At 42.2% G+C, this 23,311-nt stretch overlaps 1 protein-coding gene across 1 annotated transcript; it reads right to left on the bottom strand.

Moving 5' to 3' along the window:
* Positions 1–21,296: 21,296 nt before the first annotated feature.
* On the bottom strand, positions 21,297–22,858 carry LOC149464597 (reprimo-like protein). The gene has a single exon (XM_089674617.1). The coding sequence runs from the start codon at positions 22,227–22,229 to the stop codon at positions 21,891–21,893; it is 339 nt and encodes a 112-aa protein (XP_089530743.1). The 5' UTR covers positions 22,230–22,858; the 3' UTR covers positions 21,297–21,890.
* Positions 22,859–23,311: the final 453 nt, after the last annotated feature.

Raw genomic sequence — 23,311 nt, 5'->3', positions numbered from 1 at the left:
AAAGGAAAATGATAAATGGATTTCAAATTGTTTTTACAAATAAATATCTGAAAAGTGTGGTGTGCATTTGTATTCAGCCCCCTTTACTCTGATACTCCTAACTAAAATCTGGTGGAACCAATTGCCTTCAGAAGCCACCTATTTAGTAAGTAGAGTCCACCTGTGTGTAATTTAATCTCAATATAAATACAGCTGTACTGTGAAGCTCTCAGAGGCTTGTTAGAGAACATTAGTGAACAAACAGCATCATGAAGACCAAGGAACACACCAGACAGGTCAAGGATAAAGTTGTGGAGACGTTTAAAACAGGGTTACGTTATAACAAAAAATATCTCAAGCTTTGAACATCTCACGGAGCACTGTTCAATCCATCATCTGCAAATGGAAAGAGTATGGCTCAACTGCAAACCTACCAAGACATGGCCGTCCACCTAAACTGACAGGCCGGGCAAGGAGAACATTAATCAGAGAAGCAGCCAAGAGGCTCCTGGTAACTCTGGGGAAGCTGCAGAGATCCACAGCTCAGGTGGGATAATCTGTCCACAGGACAACTATTAGTCGTGCACTCCACAAATCTGGCCTTTATGGAAGAGTGGCAAGAAGAAAGCCATTGTTCAAAGAAAGCCATAAGAAGTCCCCATTGCAGTTTGCGCGAAGCCATGTGGGGGACACAGCAAACATGGAAGAAGGTGCTCCTGTCAGATTAGACCAAAATTTAACTTTTTGGCCTAAAAGCAAAATGCTATGTGTGGCAGAAAACTAACACTGCACATCACCCTGAACACACCATCACCACTGTGAAACACGGTGGTGGAAGCATCATGTGGGGATGCGTTTCTTCAGCAGAGACAGGGAAGATGGTCAGAGTTAATGGGAAGACGGATGGAGCCAAATGCAGGGCAATCTTAGAAGAAAACCTGTTAGAGTCTGCAGAAGACTTGAGACTGGGGTGGAGGTTCACCTTCCAGCAGGACAACAACCCGAAACATACAGCCAGAGCTACAATGGAGTGGTTTTGATCAAACCATATTCATGTGTTAGAATGGCCCAGTCAAAGTCCAGACCTAAATCCAATTGAGAATCTGTGGCAAGGCTTGAAAATTGCTGTTTACTAACACTCTCTATCCAATATGACAGAGCTTGATCTATTTTGCAAAGAATGGGCAAAAATTTTACTCTCTAGATGTGCAAAGCTGGTAGAGACATCCCCAAAAAGACTTGCAGCTGGAATTACAGCAAAAGGTGGTTCTACAAAGTATTGACTCAGAATAAATACAAATACACGCCGCACGTTTTAGATATTTGTAAAAAATTCTGAAAACCATTTCTCATTTTCCTTCCACTTGTGCCTATGTGCCACTTTGTGTTGATCTATCACATAAAATCCCAATAAAATACATTTACATTTTTGGTGTAACATGACAAAATGTGGAAAATGAGGAAAATTTCAACGGGTATGAATACTTTTTCAAGGCACTGTATAAGAGGACTTATCGCAAGGCTTATACGCATTTAGTCCTAGCAGAGGCCCTCTCAGCGGTTTTAACCCTCCTAAAAAATACAAGTTGTGGCTTTAGACTTACTTTGCGTATTTGTAAGGTATCTTTTGTCCTTTCAGTGCTTACAGTATAATATAGTATATGCAGTGGATAATACAGATATAATCAAACAACATGTATAATATATGAATGGGTATTATATTTGTAGTGAATTGTGGGGTGAGGCTGTCATTGTGTGTGGGGAAGAAATCCACCATTCCCATATATTTTCAGACATCCTTTAAAGTTCCCCTACTTTTGTATCTCAGCTTGTAGAGTGGGAGATTGGAGTTAACGATTTACAGTTGTGTTCAAAATAATAGCAGTGTGTTGAAAAAAGTGAATAAAGCTCAAAATCCTTCTAATAGCTTTTATTTCCATCCACACAGATGCATTGGGAACATGACACATTCTATTCCAAATCAAAACATGAAGAAAAATAGATCAAATGTGTGTTGTTCCTCTAAAAAAATTGAAGAAAAGTGAATATTAGACTGTTCAAAAAAATAGCAGTGTCTGTATTCTTCTTTACAAACTCAAACATTCACTATATAAACTGAGAAATGTTTGAAGATTTTGCTTTCCTTTGAATCACTTAATGAATATTTCATTGTATAAGCACTGTTTCTGAGAACTGCTGTACATCTGTGTTGCATGGAGTCACCCAACTTCTGGCCCCTGTGAACAGGTATTCCAGCCCAGGATGATTGGACCACATTCCACAGTTCTTCTCTATTTCTTGCTTTTGCCTCAGAAACTGCATTTTTGTTTTCTATTGGATTAAGATCCGGGGATTGGGCTGGCCACTCCATAACATCAATCTTGTTGGTCTGGAACCAAGATGTTGCACATTTACTGGTGTGTTTGGGGCCGTTGTCTTGTTGGAACACCCATTTCAAGGGCATTTCCTCTTCAGCATAAGGCAGCATGACCTCTTCAAGTATTTTGATGTATTCAAACTGATCCATGATCCCTGGTATGCGATAAATAGGCCCAACACCGTAGTATGAGAAACATCCCCATATCATGATGCTTGCACCACCATGCTTCACTGTCTTCACAGTGTACTGTGGCTTGAATTCAGTGTTTGGGGGTCGTCTGACAAACTGTCTCCGGCCACTAGACCCAAAAAGAACAATTTTACTTTCATCAGTCCACAAAATGTTGCGCCATTTCTCTTTAGGCCAGTCAATGTGCTCTTTGGCAAATTGTAACCTCTTCAGCACACGTCTTTTTTTCAACAGTGGGACTTTGCGGGGGCTTCTTGCAGATAGCTTGGCTTCACATAGGCGTCTTCTAATTGTAACAGTCCTCACAGGGAACTTTACACCTTCTTTCATCTTCCTGGAGCTGTTTTTTGGCTGAGTCCTTGCCATTTTGGCTATTCTTCTATCCATTCGAATGGTAGTTTTTCGCTTTCTTCCACGTCTTTCAGGTTTTGGTTGCCATTTTAAAGCATTTGCGATCATTTTAGCTGAGCAGCCTATCATTTTCTGCACTTCTTTATATGTTTTCCCCTCTCCAAATCAACTTTTTAATCAAGGTACGCTGTTCTTCTGAACAATGTCTGGAACGACCCATTTTCCTCAGAATTTCAGAGAGAAATGCACTGTAACCAGCATGTACAACATTTGCTGCCTTCCTTCCTTAAATAAGGGCAATAATTGCCACCTGTTTTTCAAAGAATGAATGACCTCACTAATAGAACTCCACACTGCTATTATTTTGAACATGCCCCTTTCAATTAGTGATTCAATTACACAGAATCAGTAGCATGCATGTCATGACTGTGGGGTCTGTTGGATTTCTATTACTCTACTACACCTGCTAGCAAATTATTTGCCATGTAGAAATATCATTTCTACCAAAAACAGTGATTGATCCGGTTAGTGATGTCTGACTGCTATTATTTTGAACACAACTGTATATCCAGGGGAATAATGAGATTTAATTTAAGTTTAAAGTCCACCCGTCAAGTTAGAAGCATAGAGGCTGCCATTGATGGAATTCTTTAAACAATGCTAGATTTTTTCAACCAATATTAAAGGAAGACTGTACTGCTGATCTCTTTGTCTGAAATATTAACTGCCTGGCTGTCATTGTGACCCATTTTTTTCCTAACCTGTGCAAAAATACAGATAAGAAGTTCTGACTTTGATCTGTCTATATTAGAGCATATTTCTCCTGGCTTATTGACCCAGATAGCATTAAAGCATGAGACAGCCAGGCAACTAGCATTTTCAGGAAGGTCAATAATAAGAAGGTCAATAACTACAGTTCTCCCAGTTCAGATTTCTGCACCATTAGAGGACACTGATGATGAATGATGATGATGAAAAAGAAGCTAATACTTTAATGAGATGTGCGAATATCTATTGTTAGTTGTCCTAAAACATTTCCGGCTAGCCTTGACTATTCCTTGTTACAAAAAAAAATGCAATAAAAGAGCTAACAAAAGATTTTTTTTATCTGGTGTCTTCAATGAATCGTATGCCATTAGTCATCTACAAGTGAAGCCACTATAAGTACATGCATTAATCTCTTACATGGCTGCATCTACATGGCAGCTGAAAGATTCTCTCAAGTAAAAATAAGAAGAAATCTGTGATCAGCCAAAGCGTCAAGACTCAGCAGAGAGGTGACCCACCTCTTCTCAGCACCTCATTCCGAAAGAAAACTTGGTTGCCACGGAAACCCCTGTTCTTGCTTGTTATTGTCATAGAAATCATCAGCAAATTATTAGAAATCTGGATTCCAGATTAATGAGATGTCAAAACCAGGTACAGCAAAATGGGGTACAGAGAAAAGATGCCAGAAGAACCGTTCATTTAGGTGGGTTGAGAAGAGTGCTTACATGGAGCTGTGGCTGTAAGCATCAGAAGAAGGCTTGTACGGATGGACAAATGGATCTTCGATATAAAGGCTGTGTGCACCTGGACACACACCCTGCTGGTCTTCAACAAAACCTGGACGCTAGGTTGGAGATTTCTTCCCTCCCAAGGCACTTAGAAATCTCCACAATACGGAGCCCAATTCAGGAATACTTAGTTTTCTCTGCTCAAAATCATTACTCCAGAGTCCTGCACTATGCACACGTGTGTCTTTTTTCCAACCATTTTCCCAGTGACAGCACCTTGCCCTGCCACACACCCAACTAGGCAGGTGCAGTCTGCTTTCTCCACTGTAGGTGGCGTTCGACCGGAGCGGAATCTGCAGCTGGAAAGGAAGTCAAGAGAAACTTGGTGTTCTGTATTCACATCATTGTGAATCTATTCTTTTCTGAAACAGGAAAGAGGAGGTTTCACACATACATTAGTCCAGTTCCAGTTTAGCTTCCAGAAGAACACACCAGTGAAGGCTTCACTCCTCTCTTTGATATACATATGCCTGTAAGTTCTTTCGTTGTGTTTGTCAAAGTCATATATATATCTATATCGCATTTCAATATATTTGATGAGATTTGTAGTAGGAAAAACATAGGGCATATGTCTACTCTTACGCAAGCTCCCTCTTGAGTTGAACTGGCCACGCCATACTCCACCTCCCTCACCAGGCACTGTCTTCAGTTGGGCCTACCATTGTTGACTCTCCACTGCATTGACTATGAGTTCCAGGAAGGGCGTTTTCCCCACCAGTTGGCTGTGACTGTTCTGCAAGTTGCACAATATACCAGTTTCTGCATCACGAACCTCAGTATCATTACTGTCGCTGCTCCATGCTGTACCAGACCAACAGGCATTCTTCTTAATTTAAAAAACTTCAACATTTCTTTTGCATCTATTGTACTAAAGTAACTATGCAGAGAACATTTTTAAAATGTTATTTATGATTAATGAGTGTCAGGTCAATCAGCAAATACAAAGCAAGGAATCAGAAAAACCTTATATTGTTTATTTAAAGGGAATTTGCAGTATTTGTTCCATAGCCCTTGGTACTAGGATGACATTGTCATGGCCCTAGAGTTATGAAATCACTTCAGACAGCTAAAAAAATAAACATGGGTGCACTACTGGAATCTTGCACATACAAAAAGGTTGACAATGACCCTTGTGTTTAATTGCAAACCTCTGAAATTGGAACAAAAATAATGGAGGTCCTAAATATCACTCTAAGGAGAGTTCCAGCTCAGGCCTTAATTCAGGATTTTCCACTTCACTGGTCCTTGGTCCCCCATTCCCATTCTTCATTCACAATTCATGACTGTCTGGATTTGAAGAGGTCATACATTCCCACTAGAAAAATGCAGCTGCAGCCTATCTGTCTTCTATATTGAATGAAAAACTGGATCCTTAAGTGAAACAAGTGGTTCTTGAGCAATGTTCATGGGTCCACTTTTCTATGACCTAGACCTTCTGGCAGCTGCAGTAAAAAGGAGTTAGGCCAATACAGTAAGTGTAATGCATTATAATAGTGAAATGGTACATTGGATGGACTAACACTGGTTTTAGTGGCTTGGAAGCCTATGTGGTCCTTGACTTCTTTTGATGTTTCTAATGGAAGCCTCTTAGTAAATTCTTATCTGCGTCATACAAGTTCTATTAGTACAGGCTAATGGCACAAGCCAATGATATTTTCTGTGTTTTTTTCCATTGTTAAACTATTAGCTACAGAGGGATCATGATTATGGATTGTTCTATACCTGGTGTGACTCCACTCCATATAATTTAATGTGATTCAACAGCTGTTGGCTACCTGTGGTACAGAGAATTAAAAAGGTTAAAGTTGAACAGAAATTATAACATTTAGCCTCAGTCACCCACACATTTGCCTCCTAAGCACATCTGACTGCATAATTACTATACCTGAGATCATCCCTTGCCCCATTTTATTTTGTCTGAGGCAATCTTTTTTCTTGTGTGAATTTGTGCCTTGATTGGGTCTTTAGACACTAGGTGTATTGATGCTTTGTGGTCTGTATAATGCACTTAGATGTGCTCAGAATGGCAACTGGTAGTGATTGGAACTAAATAGCTTATCATTTCTCTTCTACGTTTGTCACTATCAGGGTTCATGCTTGGAGACCAGTTGTTTTAGCAGTAGAAAGGTTCACATAGACCAGCAGGATAAATACACAAGCAGGTCATCTTAGCAGAAGATGCAGACTCACCCAAGACACAGGGACTAAGCACTATTCAGTCTTCAGAAGAGCTACTGATGCTGGAGATGGATTTCGCAGCATGCTAATGCCAAGTCACAGTCCTCAGGATTCCCCCACCAGGATGTGAGCAAGCTGGGGTCTGGTAACAGACGTAGCAGGTAAGGATCAAGAAGAAGCATAGCTGAGGAACAAGCCAAAGGTTGGTAACAGGTGGTTACAGGTCGGGGGATCAAATGTAGTCGAAGAACAAGCCAAAGGTCAGCAGAGACGATGTGGAAGGCAGCAGGAGTGGAAAGACCAAGATATTGGCTGGAGCAAAGCACAATAATCTGGTAGACAGAAAATGCAGAGACATGACAAGAAGTTCAAGGTTCACTAGTAAGTTCAAGGTTCACCAGAAACAATGTAGATAGTAGGGTTGTCCAAGGGATCAGTCAATGGGCTGTTCAGCATCTCAGGTGGCACAGTAAGAAGAGATAACCAAAAAGATTGTTATTGTCAGTTGTTACTTATCTGAGAAGCAGAAATTTCTTATGGGACCTTTAGCAACCTATGAAGAAACCCAATTGGAGAAAGGTGGATCCAGGAGCTGGTCATTGCTGGACAGCCTGGTCATTCCATTGCACCACAGGCATAGGCAGGTGGAATGGTGCCCAGTACTACAGAAAGACTGCTCCATTGTTGGGTGAAGGTGTTACTTATGTAACATATCAGGTGCCTGTTTCCTAAAGAAACATGCAGTATAATTGAAAAACCTTCTAAAACCTTTACTATGCACTGAGCTGAGCCACACCAGTCAAATGTGGTACAATACAGTGTATGCAGAAACAGCACCGTTACAGTTCATAATGAGATTCACTTATTATTGTTGTTGCATGCAAAACTCTATAAAGTTTTTCCTCCCGTGCTCTCCTGACAGGACGTGCCTACAATTCAGCATCTGTACGTTCCACTCCTGACCTACATTTCACTGGGTCAGCAGCAACTCGAGTTATGACTGCACTGAACTCCTTAATTAGGGACTCTCATGAAACATTAACGAGCCCATTCTCCATAGGACCTCAGCTGGTGTGTGGGGACCCTGCTCTCCTCAGCATGCACAAACGTTTGGATTAAGAAGCTGTTAGCTGGAGTCAGGCTTCTCTGAAACAGCAGAAAAAAACCTCATTCTCTGCTAGAGGCATGATAAGACACTTGCCACACAGTTTCGAAAATCCTATCTGACAATAATAGGCTGCAAAATAATGCAGACTAAACAAAATCTATCCCCTGAACTAACACATCTTTACTTCTACAGCACAATAAGCCCTCATTGTCATCCATATGTACCAACTATTACTGAGCTGTTTGTCATTTAGGGTCAACAGAAGGCCAGTTAACCATTGGCATGAATGTATTATATAACTCTTCTAAAAAGATATATTTATAAGTAAATAAACTTAGCTTTTTTGTTGGCCAAGCCAACATTCAGCCTCTCAATTCAGTAGAAACATATGTCATCTCACATTGGGCCTCAGGTATAAAGAAATGAGGAATGTGGACAAAGGCTTAACTGCGTGGGGTTGTTGCCTGTTCCGTCCATCCTGCTGTTACATCTGCTGGTAGATGCAGAGCTTCTGTTGACCTCTATGATGAATAGAGGTTGTTATATGCACACAGTGTAAACCAGTGCTGTAATGTACCTCAACTTTCAGAAACTGAATAACCAGCTCTGTGTATCTATGTATGTGCTGTATATTTAATACATTTTGAATCTTTGTTGCAATGAAGGTGTAAAAAAGTTTTCTTTCACATGTCAATGGACATGAACAGAGGAAAATATATACCAAAGGGTTCTTTGATAAAGTCTAATTAGGATTTTCCTTATTTCCTTTCCTGTGGCGGCATGATTGGATAGAGGTTTTCCTACCATTACATGAGTGTTTGATTACTGATGGGCACAGCCATTATGGAGGAAGCACTATAACCGTGATTGATACTCACCACAAGCACTGTTGCTTATCAATGTTAGATAAGCCATATTATCTGGTGAGTGCCACTGAATTGGGGGTGATCTGTTTGGATAACGTGTTGTCACTGGAGTGGAGTTTGCTGATTGCTGACATTTTTGGAAGGTCTATTCAATCACATGGTGGTTGAGTTGATATTAATGACTTATACACAGTTATATGGTGGACTTACAGTGAGGAACAGAAGTATTTGAACACCCTGCGATTTTGCAAGTTCTCCCACTTAGAAATCATGGAAGGATCTGAAATTCACATTGTAGGTGCATTCCCACTCTGGGAGACAGAATTAAAAAATAAAATTCAGGAAATCACATGTATTTGTCTTGCACTGCTGAACAGAAGAGTTATATAATACATTCACGCCAATGGTTAACTGGCCTTCTGTTGACCCTAAATGACAAACAGCTCAGTAATAGTTGCTTACAGAGGTCAAACGTTTCCTGTAGTTCTTGACCAGGTTTGCACACACTGCAACAGGGCTGTCAGGTTTCGGGTCTGGCGCTGAGCAACACGGAGTTTCAGCTCCCTCCAAAGATGTTCTATTGGATTTAGGTCTGGAGACTGGCTAGGCCACTCCAGAACCTTGAAATGCTTCTTATCCGGGCGTGGACCTGAGAAGAAGAGTATTGGAGGCTGCTCTGTGCAAAACCAGTACACAGAGCAGGCAAGTATGACATGTCTGTTGTTATTTAAAGACAAAAACAAAGCTTTATTACCACTTTACACCCAGTCACATCAGGTGCGACGTGGCATGCAATTTGCATGCCCTGCAACTTGCAAATTGTATGCCAAGTCGCACCCCATTGTCCGCTATTAGAGTGGTCATATCGGTGTGGTTCCAACTTGGTTGGAGCCGCACCGATTTCTAAAGTAGTGCATGCACTACTTTTGTTGCGATTTGCATAGACATCTGTGTCAGATGTCTTGCAAATCGCAACTGAAATCGGCAGGTCAACCAATTTTGAAATCGGCTTTGATATGACCAGGGGCTTAAGGAAGCATATCAGACCTCATCCTGGAAACCACAGAAGAAACAAAGCTGTCTTGATCACTTTAGGGTTAACAAAAATTGACTTCCTCAAAATCCATGGATAATTTATGTACATCCATAATTACTCAACTGATGCTATTTATGTACATAAAACAAATAATGGCATATGCTACCCATTACACATCTCTTCTCCTTTATTGTCATCATCTCATAACTTTCGTTTATCCACAGAGTAATGTCTTACGGTTTGTAGAAAAAAAAAACAGGACAATCAGATAAAGTTTATTCAGTCAATGCTTTATCAGGATTCCAAGGGGCCACCTTCATCAGGGCTTGACAATACTGGACTACAAAGAGAGCTCTAAGCAGAAGCATAGAGTTCTAATTTTGAAAACGGCATACATTTTACTTCAGTCTCTGGTTTAGCAGCTTGGACCGTGGAACCAGTTCCTTACAAGGCCTGTGCTTATAATTACTCTGGAAGAAATAAAAGAAAAGGTCCAGTTCACATCTAGTTCATTTAACTTGTTTTCAAGACCTGATGATGGTGGCATCGTTAGACCCCCAAAACAAGTTGGCAATTTTTTGGATTGTCCACCTGACTTTTATTGAAACAAAGTTTCTTCTGGACCTCTTAGCAGTTGTGTGGTGCTTCATTTTCTATTTTTGCTAAACCACGGGGGTAGTCATTATGGCCTTTTGAAACCTCTGAAACCCACTGACTGTTTGCAAATGATTACCATGGTAGATAAACCTTATCTGGGCTGTTAAAACCTTGACACATTGCTTTTCTACATACCTTTTGGCATTAACAAGAGGCATTGCAAGCAATGGGCGGCAGTCTTCTTTAACTAAGGTGAGGGCAAGTCTTCGCAGATGAGACTAATAATATTGTAGATGCCTTTCTAGTCACAGTACAATTACTAAATGTTGGATCTTATTAAACAAATACTGTATTACCTCATTTTTTTTATTTCTCCCTGTTGTTCTTCTACAAGCCAGCTTGATTGGAAACTGTGAAACAATATAGTGGTTTGTACATTTCTACTCTTCTTTCGTAAATACTTCTATCACTCTTTATTATAGCGAAATAGATATTCAATAAAAATATTGAAAGTCAAAAACAGGAGGGAAGTGTCTGTGTTGCCCTGAGCAGTCAATCAGTCAGTTGTATTTCTAGCGCAGGTTCGATTTTTATTAGATCCACATGTAGTTGTAGCAGAGGAAGAAGCAAATTAATGGGTCTTGTCATGGAAGAGGGCATTTTTTATATACTGAAGAAAGTGTAAGTTATACATAATATATTTAGGCTGTAAGTACCAAAAAGTTATTGAAACTGAACTGCAGGCAGGTAAAAAGTCACAAATTAGAGCAGCTCTATAAACATTAATAGATCATTTTCTTTATTTTAAATGCAAGCCGTGTAAGTATTTGATCTGGTATCAACCTCTTGCAGGCCCCGTAAAGCTGGGCTTGGTTGTGAGAGGAAGAAACAGCAGAAGAAGCCACTCAGTTCATATGCTGACAAGAAATATACTGATAGGAGTAGAAAGCAGAATGATGTGGAGATGAGCTCACCACTCTGCTGATTCTCCTTTCACTGTCCAGTCACGGACTGGGGCATGTTCAACACAGTCTGGGCTCAGAGGAAGTGGGTAGAATGATCCTGGAAATCAGATGGAGGACATTTTCTGGAGGAAAAGAATTTCTGAAGGAATATTTGTAACAATGGCTCTTTTCAGTTTATCTTTAATGGGCTAATATTTTTTGTTTTATTTTTTGGCTGGAGTTCTTTTTTAAATTTTTTTTTTTTTTTACAACTTGTTGAATTGGTGAGAAGTGGTGGGAGGGGTAAAAGCTTTGACCAGAGAGGGGCTTTAAAATCCCAGTAAAATTTTTTTTATGAGAAAAATTTTTGTGAGTGTCCCTTCAGATAATTTTGCATGAACTGTTGTGATCGGCTCTTGAAAGCTGTGTACTAACAATCCGATTATCATACAATTGCTCTGAAAATCTTTTTTTCTCATGGTGTGTACTAGGCTTTAGTTTGGGGGACCCAGATTTCCATTAGTGGAAGAGGAGAACTTGTTTAGCTGTTCACATAAGTGACCTAACAGCAGGGGTGGACTGACCATTCGAGCACTCGGGCAGTGCCCGAGGGTCCAGGGTCAGTAGGGGCCCCCATGAAATGCCCCTGGTACCTTTTATAGGCTTTTTTTGAGTGATTCTGAAAAACAGCCATGCAACTGGCCTTGAAGATTGGTTCAGCAAGGGCAGGCGCCATATTTGTTTTCAATACAGACCTCCTTTACGTTCAGAAATATGAAGTTTCTAGCTATCTCCTCCATAACACCTAATTCTGAACCGGGGCAGACTGACCATTTGGAAACTCGGGCACTGCCCGAGGGCCTGTCATGTCAGCAGGAGGTCCCATGAGATGCCCCTGGTACCTTTTTCATAGGCTTTTTTGAGTTTGGGCAAGGACACAGGGGCCCCATGATCCCCTATTGCCCGGGGGCCCCATGAGTTGTCAGCCCGCCCCTGCCTAACAGGACTGGAAGCTGTACTGAACTGATCTTATCAACGGCATTAGAGAGACTGCCACATATGGAGAGGTGAGATCCAGCATGTGGGAGGCAACGAATGTAAGCTCATAAAACAGTATCCCAGAGAGATGTGGCATTCTGGAAAAAAAAAGTTGAAGTCCAGTTAAAGACTCACAGCTCCTTATTAGCCCAGCAACCTCTTTTCAGAAAATGCAGCTTCCATCCAGCCCCCACACTGCAGTGTTCTGTGCTGGCAGAGCTGATTAACAGCCACACCCCTCATCACAATTGTCCTCCCGCAAACTTCCATTACTGTCTGACCAGGCCGTCACATTATTGAGTGCACTGGGTCTAACTCTTGTGCTTATTGGACTGCACAATCACATTCAGACACCCTACACAGCTGCCGTAACAGGAAAGTGCAGGTTAGACTAGGGAAAAGGAGGTTGTTAGTACAAATTCTATTTCAGCTAATTAGGGTTTTAGCCTGGGTACACACTTGTGCAGTGTGGTATATCTGCACCGCATTCCTGTTCAAATCACATGCGATTTGTGTGCAGTGCGATCGGAGCCATACATTATGTATGGCTTTAATCGCACCGCTCCCACACCAAAAACATGCAGGACACTTTTTTGGGTCCATACTAGAATCGGTTCGCACAGGTATTCACACCTATGCGATCTGATTCTGCACATTGCACCATGTTTTGCGGACCGCTTTCGGGGTGTTGTTAACTCAACATAAAACACCTGCAGCGGTTCGCATGAACAGGGTGTGATTTTGATGCGGTGTGGAATTCGCACTGAAAACGCTGCAAATTCTGCATCGCATCAGTGTGAACCAGGGCTCAAGCAAAATGAGCAACAATGGTGAAGTTAGAAGGACAACCCAAGTAACTGTTGTGTGTTCTACCGTCTATGTCTTTTATCCCCTAGCAATCTAGGCATTCCATTTTTCCATGGTGGCCAAGCCATATGGCAACCTTATTGGACTAGACCTGGATAAATTGGTTGGTTTACTCTCCTTCTTCTATAGTTATATATAGAACGGCTAAACATCCTAAGGACCTGTGGGCATTAAGTAAACCTCTGCTGGATTTTCTTATAGCATAATGAACACAATACCATTCTTTAGCAGCTTGCTACCAAAGAGAAAGAGAGAGGAGGCGGAAAAAGGTGCATTTTGTAAACAGCAATAGTTTGCAGCAAAAGGGGGTGTTGCAAATATAGACTGAATATTGATCAGTGGGATTAAATCGGCTGGTGAGCATTGTGATTTTACTGTTCCCGTATAGAAGAAACCAGGGTGACAATATGCCTTTTTTTAAGGGAATTATTTCCTGCCTGTCAGCAATGGAAAAAAAAAAGGGTTTATCTCTCAAGCAAATCCTTTTCCGATCTTGCAGCGGCTGTTCTGCAGAGATTTTAGCATTCAGTTTGTTATAAGATAGGGGATCTTGAGTGGGTTTTTCAGCCCTTAATCCCCAAACATCTGTTGAGGTTTTTCACCAATATACCTCTGGATACAATATAAGTGACAGATTTTTTTAACAGAAAGCGCATTCACTCTGAGCACATAGCATGCTCATTTCTTTATTTAAAGCTGAAACTAAAGGCAGATATATAAAGAACACGGATTTATCCAGATATGTATCCCTTTAAAAAATTACATGAATTTTACATAGAACCAAGCACCTGAAACTCATTTAATATTAGCCTCCTACAATCGGCCACTAGGCAGCACTCAGACTGGGAGAGGGAGAGAAGCACTCAGAGACAATCAGGTCTCTGTCGCATACAGTTAACCTCCTTGCAGGAAAACAGACATAACATGATCAGAGTGCTGCTTTATCATTTTTCAATCTCAAGATGGGGTGATCTTGGACAGGGCCATATTTCTAAAATCCAAGGTACTCTGGAGGGAGGTCCAGAGCCTAGCTGTGCTCAGTAGTGTATTTAGGTTTTGTGCTGCCCTAGGCAACACACAAATTGGTGCCCCCTCTGTAGAAAGCGTCTGACATTGACCAAGAACACCAATGCCCTCCACCTGAGCCTTCCACTACCACTGATCCCCATACACCAGCCACCATCCCCCATGGCGAGAGAGAGAAAAACACTCATCTTCATAGACATCCCCAGGAACGAGAGTCGGGCTGTGCATACACCATCATGAAGCCCACAGCATCTCTCGGAGCCCGCCAGGTCCCCATGCCACTTGTGTCCCTTCTTCCATCCCTTCTTCCAAGGGGCAGTGCTGGCCCCCTGAAAAATGCCGCCCTAGGCAAATGCCTTGTTTGCCTTGTGGTAAATACTGACTGTGCTGTATGGAGGGGGCACATGGATCACAAGAGCGGCTCCCCTGGTTAGTCAAACAGTTCAGTCATATTTACCTATGATTCATGGTTCACCTATCTGGGGTTCAGCTATAAAGTATTAATCATCTAAACTGAGCATATGCTTTATATACATAATAGGCATATATTTCACATTCACAAAGATATGCATCCCACATTTTATATATACATACACATCTGAGATACCGTATTTACTCGAGTCCAATGCTCCATAGAATCTAACGAGCTCTTCTATTTTGAAAGGCTTGCAATTGAAAAAACCGTTTGATGGTGATTGTAGTGCACACCTGCATACGACAATGGGTTAAAGTTATGGACTTCATTTTATTGCTGGTAATTAGTGAACATACGGTAATAAAATGTGACAATGGGCTTATGTTAAAGATGTTTTACTTTTGGTAATTACAGTTCTTTAGACAGCAACAATAAATTCACCATGTGTTATCGTACATTTTTCATTACAATATAGCAAACTATTAAACCAAATACTGACCTAAAACACGTTTTTACACAGAAAACTTTTTAATAAATAGTAAGTTTAAGTATAACTTGGAATGACAGCTTAAAACTATGGCATGGAGATGGAGGAGATGGGGGGAGGGCGCTGGAGGAGATGAGGGAGGGGGCCACTGGAGGAGATGAGGGAGGGGGTCACTGGAGGAGATGAGGGAGGGGGGCGCTGGAGATAAGGGAGGGATCTGCTGGAGGAGATGAGGGGGACCCGCTGGAGGAGATGAGGGAGGGGGCCACTGGAGATGAAGGAGGGGGCTGCTGGAGGAGATGAGGGAGGGGGTCACTGGAGATGAAGGAGGGAGCCGCTGGAGGAGATGAGGGAGGGGGCGCTGGAGGAGATGAGGGAGGGGGCCACTGGAGGAGATGAGGGGGGCCACTGGAGGAGATGAGGGAGGGGGTCACTGGAGGAGATGAGGGAGGGGGGCGCTGGAGATAAGGGAGGGATCTGCTGGAGGAGATGAGGGGGACCCGCTGGAGGAGATGAGGGAGGGGGCCACTGGAGATGAAGGAGGGGGCTGCTGGAGGAGATGAGGGAGGGGGCCACTGGAGATGAAGGAGGGAGCCGCTGGAGGAGATGAGGGAGGGGGCGCTGGAGGAGATGAGGGAGGGGGCCACTGGAGGAGATGAGGGGGGCCACTGGAGGAGATGAGGGAGGGGGTCTGCTGGAGATGAGGGAGGGGTCTGGAGGAGATGAGGGGGGGCCCGCTGGAGGAGATGAGGGAGGGGGCAACTGGAGATGAGGGGGGACGCTGGAGGAGATGGGGGGGGCCCACTGGAGGAGATGAGGGAGGGGGCCACTGGAGATGAGGGAGGAGGCCACTGGAGGAGATGGGGGGCGCTGGAGGAGCCTTACTGCCGGGTGTGTGGGAGGTACCGCCTGTAGCCAGTACAGAATTGCCAGACGTGGTGGCGGCACTGCCAGGTGTGTTGGAGGCTTAGCAGTGTCTGCCTCCAAATGTAGGCGCCCTTGACTGTAAGGCACGCACCAAGTTTAGAGCCTTTTTTGGCCAGAAAAGGAGCGCATTACATTCAAGTAAATATGGTATATGTTTGATGAAAGAGAAAAAGGGAAAGGTAAACTGTAAACAAAATGCCTTTTGTTCAGCTCTGAGGATCATCTTCCTCTGCAGAGTTGAGATGTCAGGCAAATATATCAAGGATCAACCCTATAACAGCCCACCTCCCTACCTGAAATCACACAAACATGCCTTCTGTCTATTTTGATTGGTTAAAACATGGCAAGTCTATGTACTTTAAAGTGTTACTAAACTCCGGACCCTGCATTCACTATATCTGCTCTCCCCGGATCCTGCATTCACTATATCTGGTCTCCCTGGACCCTGCATTCACTATATCTGGTCTCCCTGGACCCTGCATTCACTATATCTGGTCTCCCACAGTACACACAACATGGAAGTGCAATTATTTTAGTAAATATAAACCGCTAAATTCCTTTTCTCGTCAGCAGTTAGAGCAGTCTTATGAATTCTATCAGTGTCCAGCAGAGCACTGGTTAAAGCTTGTAGGAGGAGTTTTTATTTTGCTTTAGGAGGCTGCAGGACCCTTGACCTCTGTTTGGACAGAGCTGATCGGCCCTGTGCTAATCACATGCACTCTCCCAAGGGAAAAAAAAACTTTTCTAGCAATACACACCAAACTGAGCATGTGCAGATTGATTCCACATGAAATTTCTTATCAGGAGATAAGAGGGGACACTGGAAGATGAGGAGGATCAGAGAAGACAGGATCAAACAGCGTTTTTACACAATGCAGAGGATTAACCACTTAGGTTCCACAGTGAGTATAACAAGCATGCTTTACTGCATATACAGACTGATTTTACAGTTGTGGGTTTAGTAACACTTTAATCCTAGGGACTGTCCAAATACTAGTAGTTTACCAAACACGCTGTACAGTTGAAATGATGAGTTATCGGGCAGTAAGGGCCCTTTCACACTGATACGCTTTTGATGTACTTTTATGCAGCCTAAGGGCCCTTTCACACTGATGCACATTTGTTGCATTTCCATTAACTTGGAATGGAAGGCTCTTTATTGAAAAATTGCACCAAAGCTGCATCATACTGGACTTTTCATAGCACAGTCCTCCTGCAGTGTGAAGAGTTACATAGGATTTAATGGGGAAATGTTTTCATGAGCTTTTGTCGCCCTGTAAAAATGCAGCAAAAGCACACCAGTGTGAAAGAAGCTGAAAGGTTGAGAGGACTATTCTGACCTTCTAGTGCGTTTTCAGCTGGCCTGGGTAATGAATTTGTGCCTATAAGACAACCAGGTAAATCCATTTTCTGGGGGAAAAGGAGTGGAGTTTATCAGGCAGTCGACTGCCCCACATACATAAACAAAAATGCTTGGTAGACAGTTACGAATGTTTGCATGTGTGCCAACATTCTCATCCATGGCTGGCCTAGGGCTCAAGCTTTCAGCCTATGACATTGCAATTTATTCGGTATAAGCATTTATTTTCTGAATTACGCTAAAAGTGATACCATAATGGTTTACTATAGTCATTATTTCCACACCCCCCCTAAAAAATTTTTATTACATGATTGGTTTGTAATTGGTTAAATCCCCCAACAGCTTGATGCCTTCCAGAGATTGGATAGTGTCAAGATCTCCCAAAATGGAACTCCAATTTCTGACTTCTCACACTGAAGCAGGAGGATACATAGGTGTCCATTTATCATGCAGTGGTAAATGACCGCTGCTCAGTTCTCTGGCATTCTCAGAGGAGACAGTTCTCCTCTGACTGCCTGTTTATGAAGCGGTTTAGATCACTTCTCCTAATGAGAAGTGAAGCGATCTACAAACGCATTGAACTGTAGAAAATGGCTGCTATTATTGTAATGTCGTGAGATATAGCGAGGTTACAGTAAGAGATATAGCGAGATTTCAGCAAAGGTCTTGATCGAAAGAGGAGATCGGGACCTTTCCATGAGTACCGAACGTGTGTGCTAGGAGCGCGCAGGGCTCACGCTCTCAACACATATGTCCTTTTTTAATAGAATGCAAATATGCGGCTGCTCGGCATCTAGGCCCAGACGCTGGGAGGCCGCTGGCGTGAAGAGGTTAAGCAGCGGTTCTTTCAGAGACCATTCAGTACCTCACTACACTGCATACACACACACACATATATATTATTTCTAACTTGCTGTACCCCATCAGGGGTTGTGAAAGGCAGGGGGGCTTTCCAATGTCTTTGGGGCTCTGCAGGAAGAAGAAGAAAGTCCAAAAACATCCTCCTTCCTCCTCAGTTCTCCAGCGATTCACTCTTCTCTCCAGCGATTCACTCTTCTTCTCTTCTTCTCTCTGGGCTTGAGAATCTGGGAGGGAGAATTTTCACACAGATCGCCAGTGAAGGGATGACATTGCTCCTTCAAAAACCTGCCATTTCTGTTTCTGTCAATGACAGATTGTCTGTGTGCTGAGATGATCAGCGGAGAACATGTTCTCTGCTGATCATCTCTGTTTCATAAACCACTAATGATCGGAGATCAGCAACAATCCTCAGGCCACTGATCTCAGTTTAACGGACACCATAGCTTGTAATATGATTGAAAAATTCAACAAGAAATATGGATTTGTTCAGAATTACCATATTACATATTAACATATTTACGTACAAACAACTTGACTGATAGGGTATAGTGACCCTTTAAATAACTATTCAGTTGCCACCAATGTCTGCAGTAGCCTTTTTCCTTGGCACACCTACCTACATACACTAAATAAACCACAGGTAGTTGTGGCCAGAAAAAAAAGAAACGTTACATAAGTAATTTAAGAGATCTTCAGCTAGCTAATACATATATATATATATATATATATATATATATATATATATATAGGAAAGTGGAGAAACAATGCACAAGTTATCTCCTCCTAATGTATTTAATGGTTCAAATTAGATATATTAAAAACATGTAGAATAATTGAGCCCTCCTTAAAATAACACAGGTATTGGGAATATTTTTATTCCCCTCCGTGTCTCTTTTTCAGTCAAGAAATTCAGTATGTTGTCTAAAAATGTAGAATAATCATGAACTATTGTATATGACATATACAGTTAATAGTATAGTTCAGTTACTTAATTCATGGATTTAAAAGGCCAGTCCGCCCTAAACTGACCTTCTAGGTTTTAAGATCTGTTTCATTTTAGCTGGTTTTGTATCTCTCTCTTGAACTGTTTCACATTTTTTATTACTGTTATATTATGGAGACTGGAACAAAGGAGCTAGAACACAAAAAAAGGTGGGTGTGAACACCCAAAACTCCCAGTTGGACAGAGTTGGATCTCACTGTTTATGTAGCCAAGACATAAGCAGATAGGGATACGCACAGCTCACCAGGCTTCACTTAAAACTTAAATATCACTTTGAGTTGACTGATAAAAAGCAAACTAATTCCAGTATAACCTAGGATGTGTTTATTACCAATCTGGGTTTATTTGCTATTGGTAACAAGGTAGTATAATTATGACGTGTTAAATTTAATAACACATAGCAACCAATCAGAAATCATCTTTGCTAGATATGATTATGTTAGAATTATTATTATTACTATTATTACTATTATACAGTATTTATATAGCGCCAAAGGGTTTGCTCAGCGCTGTACAATAGCAAGGGGGACAGAACATGAGACAAGACAGTAACAATACAATACACGAGGGGTTCGAGGGCCCTGCTCTTTCGAGCTTACAATCTAGGAGAATGAAATTTTAATGGTATAGATTCCTTCAGTTTGTACATAACTGCTCTTTGTACTGCCTAATGGAAAGAACTTAATGGATCATTCACACCATGTTTATTGAGCTGTGTTGATCTGCATAGATCAACAAAGGCTCAATGTGGTAGCACCTAGACCAGGGTTCTTCAAACTGCGGCCCTTTGCTAGCCTATATTCAGCCCTTGGGGCACTATTTCTCCCAATGATAAGAGGCACTATTCCTCCCACTGACACCAACAATGGGAGACTATTTCTTCCATTGATACCAATGATAGGGTTCTATGCCTCCCACTGACACCAATGATGGGGCACTACTCTTCCTTCTTCTGACCACCAACTCTGAGGCCATGTTCATTTTCACTGATGTTGGGCACAGGAAATTTTCTACCCCCACAGGACAATAAACTGGCCCTTTGTTTGAAGAGATTGGAGACCCCTGACCAGGGGCGGACTGACAACTCATGGGGCCCCCGGGCAATAGGGGATCATGGGGCCCTTGTGTCCTTGCCCAAACTCAAAAAAGCCCATGAAAAGGGTACCAGGGGCATCTCATGGGGCCCCCTACTGACCCCGGGCCCTCGGGCAGTGCCCGAGTTTCCAAATGGTCAGTCCGCCCCTGCCCCTGACCTAGACAATAATTGTTTTCTATGTACCCTGTTCACACCATAAATGTGCGATGGTATTTGCTGTGTAAAAACGCAGAATATATGTATTTTAATGCAGCGCAACTCATTGCACCGCATGTCACCGCACTGCATCACAAGGTACAGTGGTGCATGGAGTTGAATGAAGTGTCATGTTGTTACACTTCATTAAAGTTTAAAAGATAAGTAAACAACACATCACACCACCCTCACACAATGCACACAGCACAAATGCGCTTTAGCGTGCAGGCCGGTATGAACAAGCCTAAGCAAAACGAACAACCTCCTGCGCTCAAGGTGGATGTTCCAGCAATGGAGAACTTTAGGTCTTCAACAACTTGGAACTGAGCAAGACTTGGCAGCCCCCTGAAGACTGAGGTAACCCAAAATAGCCTAATGCTGGTCATAAAAACAAAAAAAACAGGAGCAACAAACATCTGGTGGTTTTGTTGTATACATTTTCTACCATGCTGAAAAATAAATAACAAAAAAAGAAATGCAACAAGCATTTCAATGAACGTAAAACAAAACATTAATTGCCATGAGAAGTTGTGGTGGTTTGGGCTGTATCTTTATCCTTTTTTTTCAACAGCAGCCAAACCACCTTTAGGTAAAACAGAATAAACGCTTATTAAGACAGCAGTGGAAGAAATGACGGCAGTAAGGCGGATTCAAGTAACCCATAGCAACTATGTTTCATCAGTATAGTGGCGCAAGAACTGGGACAGATGATCTGATTGGTTACTAAGTACATTATATGGCACTCTGCACATTGTCACTAAATAAATATTACTGTTCATATCCATTTGTGTGGGTGTAATTTTATCATCATCATCATCAAGAAAAAGATACATACTATTTAAAAATAGCATAATTTATTTGCTATCTTGATTGTGTGAAAATTCAAACAAAAAAGAGAAACATGATATCACCATCGAATTAACACTGACTATGCATACAAAAAAAAGCATTCCAAATCCAAATACAAATCATGCTTGCTCATCCAATAAATATAGTGCAAAAACAATTTGTCAAACAGGGCTGCAGCCTTGAAAACATGCTTCATTAAATGTTTCCACACAAAATAGGTGCCAACGAACCTTTGAGATAAGAAACAGCAGAAGGGTCTGTAGATCATGCAAATCCCAAACCCCATTTTATAAGAGAAGGGAGGAAAGATAAAGAACAGACTGTAACCCATCACTATATAAAAGAAATCAGTAACTGACTGTACAGGGACTGGGATGCAGTGCAGACAGGTAACCATTAAAAACAGTTAGCAGCTTTATTGAAAAAAAAAATACATTCAGTTCAAGTGGGTATTAATTTTGGCACTCCCCATGCACAGCCAAGTCAAGAGAAGATCCATGCAGCGATTTCTTTTCAGCTTCCATAAAGTCCAAGATATGAAAGCCCACCACGTAGTCTTCAGAAGAGCAAGGACCCCATCCTTCAGTAGAGACCGAGGATCACAGCTCCCACGTCCTTAGATGGCCTCCTATCCTTCACCAAGAAGTTAATCATACTTTCAGATCTAATGAGCAAGTTGCACCCCAGGAAAAAAATGCCAAAGATTACGGTGAGCGAGAGGACACAGAGCACGGCTATCTGCACCACCCTAGTGATGAAGAGGCTCCTCTCATCAGGACTGAGGACCAAAGACCCACCACCATCGCTGGTGATGACAGCCCGGGTACCATTGCAGCATCCCATCAAAGAGCCAAGACCCTGCGAAGAGTTGTTGTAAGCTCCTTGGTCCAGCACTGTCTGATTGAAGAAAGTCCCGTTCATCTCTGTAGGTCAGAATCTCAAAGTCAAAGCTGGATAAGTGGTGGCACAGCTCGTTAGGACAACACCCAAGACTTTGGGACCATCTCCAGTGTTCGATGATGACAAGCTGTAGAAGACTTTCTTCTTCTCATGCAAAAGGAACCAAGTGAGCTGTAGAAGACTTTCTTCTTCTAGTGCAGAAGGACCCAAGTAAGCTGTAGAAGACTTTCTTCTTCTAGTGCCGAAGGACCCAAGTGAGCTGTAGAAGACTTTCTTCTTCTCGTGCAGAAGGACCCAAGTAAGCTGTAGAAGACTCTTCTTCTCATAAAGAAGGGACCAAACGAGCTGTAGAAGACGTTCTTCTTCTCATAAAGAAGGAACCAAGCGAGCTGTAGAAGACGTTCTTCTTCTCATACAGATGGAACCAAGTGAGTTGTAGAAGACGTTTTTCTTCTCATACAGATGGAACCAAGTGAGTTGTAGAAGACTTTCTTCTCATACAGATGGAACCAAGTGAGTTGTAGAAGACTTTCTTCTCATACAGAAGGATGGACCACCTTAGGCATTCGAAACGTCCTTTGCAAAGTCTTACTGTTTCTTCTCATCCCCCCAACTAAACTCCTCTATAGCAATTCGGTATGATCTGGAGGTGATTGTAAGCTGGATGGTCTTATATACTGCTGGGAGAAACCATTAGCCCAGCAGGCGTGGGGAGGTGCTGATGGACTGAAGTTGACACTTCAATCTTAGAAGAAGCTCTTCATGCTTCACAGTCCAACAAGCTGGATATGTCCTGGCTTCAGCAGAGGTGGGGGTGATCACAGGACTGATTTAACCCTTAGCTCACAAGAAAACCATCAGTAAGCGCTAGCTGTATCTCTGTAATATGATGGCGTATGTGTAGATCTATAGCATTACAGCAACAGTCCATTTCACGCCTAATAGACCGTAGCGCAGCATGCACAGGAACTTTGAAGTCATGGATGTGGCTCCTATACACGTGTAGTGTCATTGTGCAGAGCTGTGGCTGGCTTCCTGCACAATTCCTCCACTGCACAATCCGAGTTTCTCGTTTATTTGACATGTTTCGGATTTCTTCCTCG

This window comes from Staurois parvus, unplaced genomic scaffold (assembly GCF_062004578.1).
Source record: "Staurois parvus isolate SC_StPar_1 unplaced genomic scaffold, SC_StPar_1.0 ptg000151l, whole genome shotgun sequence".
Classification (NCBI taxonomy): domain Eukaryota; kingdom Metazoa; phylum Chordata; class Amphibia; order Anura; family Ranidae; genus Staurois; species Staurois parvus.
Note: the sequence above shows the minus strand (reverse complement) of the source record. Positions and strands in the feature narration are given on the sequence as shown.

Coding starts and splice junctions, on each gene's coding strand:
- LOC149464597 (XM_089674617.1), bottom strand. CDS start 22,229: ATGAACGGGACTTTCTTCAATCAGACAGTGCTGGACCAAGGAGCTTAC.